The sequence below is a fragment of the Ruditapes philippinarum genome, unplaced genomic scaffold, assembly GCF_026571515.1.
Source record: "Ruditapes philippinarum isolate M1 unplaced genomic scaffold, ASM2657151v2 ctg2510_1_1_1_1, whole genome shotgun sequence".
NCBI classification, from domain to species: Eukaryota; Metazoa; Mollusca; class Bivalvia; order Venerida; family Veneridae; genus Ruditapes; species Ruditapes philippinarum.
The window spans coordinates 2682-6277 of record NW_026860579.1 but is presented as its reverse complement, the minus strand read 5'-3'; the positions used below and the strand labels follow the sequence as shown (position 1 = coordinate 6277).

The 3596-nt window shown below is 33.6% G+C and overlaps 1 protein-coding gene across 1 annotated transcript; it reads left to right on the top strand.

Moving 5' to 3' along the window:
- Nucleotides 1–364: 364 nt before the first annotated feature.
- On the top strand, nucleotides 365–3201 carry LOC132760669 (uncharacterized). Its single transcript, XM_060752699.1, has 2 exons — nucleotides 365–1019; nucleotides 1572–3201. Exons 1-2 carry the CDS (start codon nucleotides 495–497, stop codon nucleotides 2442–2444), a joined length of 1398 nt encoding a protein of 465 aa, XP_060608682.1. The 5' UTR covers nucleotides 365–494; the 3' UTR covers nucleotides 2445–3201.
- Nucleotides 3202–3596: the final 395 nt, after the last annotated feature.

Below are 3596 nucleotides of genomic sequence, written 5' to 3'. Positions count from 1 at the left end.
TCCAACTTTCATTATACGATGTGCATCTGTTATTATACGATATGCATCTATTATTATACGATGCACATCTATTATCATACGATGTGCATCTATTATTATACGATGTGCATTTATCAATATATTATGTGGTTGCATCATTATATACAGTCAACTTATCAATATATTATGTCAATCTTTCATTATACGATGTGCATCTATTATTATATGATGTGCATCTGTTATTATACGATCTATTATTATACGATGTGCATTTATGAATATATTATGTGGTTTCATCATTATATACAGTCAACTTATCAATATATTATGTCAATCTTTCAGTATACGATGTGCATCTGTTATTATACGATGTGCATTTATGAATATATTATGTGGTTGCATCATTATATTATATAAAACCATCCTTATATGGAGTCAAATAATCGATATGTTATGTAAATGAGTCTTTATATGATGTCCATTTTTCTTTAAACAATGTGAACCTATGAATATACATGTATTATAGGGAAACATCTACACATGTATTCAATTTCGTAGACGAAAAAAACGTTATTTTCCAACAGACAATGGAAGAAATTTTAGTTAAATGTGGGTTTGGAACCTACCAAATAAGGCTATTTAGGGAGCAGAAGATTACTCCAGATATTGTGCCGTTACTTTCACTTTATGACTTTAAATGTTTGGGTGTAACAGAAAGATATGAGATCATGAAACTGCGAGTGGAATGTGTAACTTTCGGAAGACATATCAACAAACCAGTGCAGCGTGGTTTTAAGATACCAAAAATAACTATTGAAAGTCTTCTAGAATCTGGATTTTCAATTGTTAACATCAGCCAACTTCTTGGTGTATCGGAAAGCACAATTTATCGAAATATGCGACGACACGGAATTTCAAAATATGCTTTCACCAGTATTGAAGATCATCAGCTGGATGTGGTCATGGCAAAGATCCTAGAAGAATTTCCAAGGTGTGGAGAAATGATGTTGAGGAATCTGCTAGGTGAAAAGGGTATTAAGGTATGCAGATATACATGTACTATGCAATAATATTTAATTCTAAATTCCTTTTCTAAGAGCGTGTGTATAACAACGCCACACCTCATGTATATTGAAATTTTGGCCAAGTAAAGTAAGTGCACAAAATGGAAAGCCTTAAAAATAGAATGGTACGAGTATTATAGGAAAAGGGGTCATAAACAACACTGACAAAAACTTTGGAACGATGTCGTTAAGGTCTGCACTTGAAACAGCTAGCTTTGGTATAAATCAAATGTTCGGATTTTATAGTACTTAAAGATTATATAGACGTATTAAGGAAATACACAATAGTATAACAAAATTTAATGCTTGTTTTAAAACCTAAGATTCAGTTATATTTTGCAATCAACCGATAAAAATGCCTGTTGTGTTTCATTGGCATTTGTCACGAAACTTTATCATGCTGTAAGATTAACTGTCCATTATGTGTGTTGATCAATACATTTGTAAATTATCCACCAGCCTTTCAAAATGTATCATGTCTATAAATATTGTAATATGGTGATACAATGAGTTTTTTTTAAATCACAGATACAAAGATTTCGTGTCAGAGATGCTCTCAAACGATTGGATAGTGATGGTGTACAAGAACGGAAGAGGAAGCGACTTAAACGGCGTGTTTATTGTGTGCAAGGTCCAAATGAACTGTGGCACATTGACACAAACCATAAATTGATCCGGTGGAACTTTATAATTTGCGGTGGTGTCGATGGTTTCAGTCGTTTTATAACTTTTTTGGTATGTACGGAAAACAACAAAGCCACAACTATATTAGATTGCTTCACCAGCGGTGTTCAAGAATATGGCACCCCGTTACGTGTGAGATCAGATATGGGCATGGAGAACTCTAAAGTGATGGAGTATATGAATAATGTTCGGGGAACAAACTCAATGTTGACCGGAAAAAGCACCCATAATCAAAGAATTGAACGATTATGGAGAGACGTCTTCGATGGAGTCCTCAGTTACTACTATGACCTGTTCTATTTTCTGGAAGACGAGAATTTGCTTGATGTACTGAATGAGAAACATTTGTATGCATTACATCACGTCTATTTAAGCAGTATTAACAAACGTTTGCATTTGTGGAGGTCTGCATGGAATAGCCATAGAATTAGAACGGTAAAGTCATCACCACTCAAACTCTTCACTGCTGGGATGCTGAACAATCCCCCTGCTGAGCCAGCGCTTGACATTGGTATTAGACAAATAAATGACTCAGACAGCGAGGTTGATAGCCCAGATGAGTACCGCATGAGCAGACCGTTAGTTAGGTTTCCTAATTTGAATTTAAGTGAAGAGTGTTTGTCCCAACTGGATGAAGAATGTCCACAGGACTGGACATCAGACAACCACGGAATCGACGTCTTAATGAAGGCGACAACGATCTTAAGTAGATTTTAGAATATATATGTGGTATTAACGAACGTTGGCTTTTGTGGCGGTCTCCGTGACATAGCCATACAATTCGCACGGTCGAGTACATTTTAATAGTGTATTATGTAATCAGTTTTACGAATAATGTTGGATCATAAGTAAACGGACATGGTAAAAACAATGCTAATAACTTATGACCTGCAGATCTTACTTGTAGGATTTTTGTTGTCTCGCCTCCAGATATGGTTAAATGTATGAAAAATAAAGAAATGTTCTAAATAATTATTGTAAAACTATACAAATTAAGCAAAAGTGTATCTTAGAAATTGATCCAAACACATATAATACCCCGATACTTTTTTAATCAAGCGATAGAAATACTGAATTATGTCAAACTATATATGGGTTCGTATATATGGAACAATATTTATGTTTTGTTAACATATAGATGAACTGTTATCACATTTGGAATTTAAACATTTATCTGCTTATCTGGAGACATGCATATTAAATGGTCATTTCTGTTGTAGTGTACCTGCATTGAAAAAGTTACACTTCTAAAGTTGTACAAGCATATTATAAATGTTAAGTGAGTATCAATGGCATAAATAATAATAATTTTTGACTTATTTGGTCTGGAACATAGAAATATTCCAATAAATGCATTCCCAGAAGCAAAACTTGTGAACGCTTGAAAGAAGCAGTAGCTACATTATCATTACTGAGATTTTTTCACGCAAATATATAATTGTATATATTAAAATATAAATGGGTTTTTATTTATGATCATGTTCTTAGTCTCTCATAACTCTTTTAACTTATTTCTTTTATAACTTTGTAATATTTGTTAATAATGTATGTACAAAAGTGAGACTTAAACAAACAAATTGACTTGACTTGACTATAAACAAAATATTCATCACGAGCTGGCTGTAGGACCATGCGCTCGACTATTGTCAGTGCTGCATAGTTAACAAGAAGTATCTTTAAAAAAAGATACTCGACCGAAGTCAAACTTGCATAGGATAATCTACCACTAACTGCAAACAGAACTTCTTTTCGTCCTCACTATTTTCCTTTCAGTTCATTTTTCCCGTAATGTGTTTTTTCCATTAATTGTCACTAGTGATTGGATATCGGTGGCAGAACTGCAACTGATATCAGTTAGAATCGGTTAGT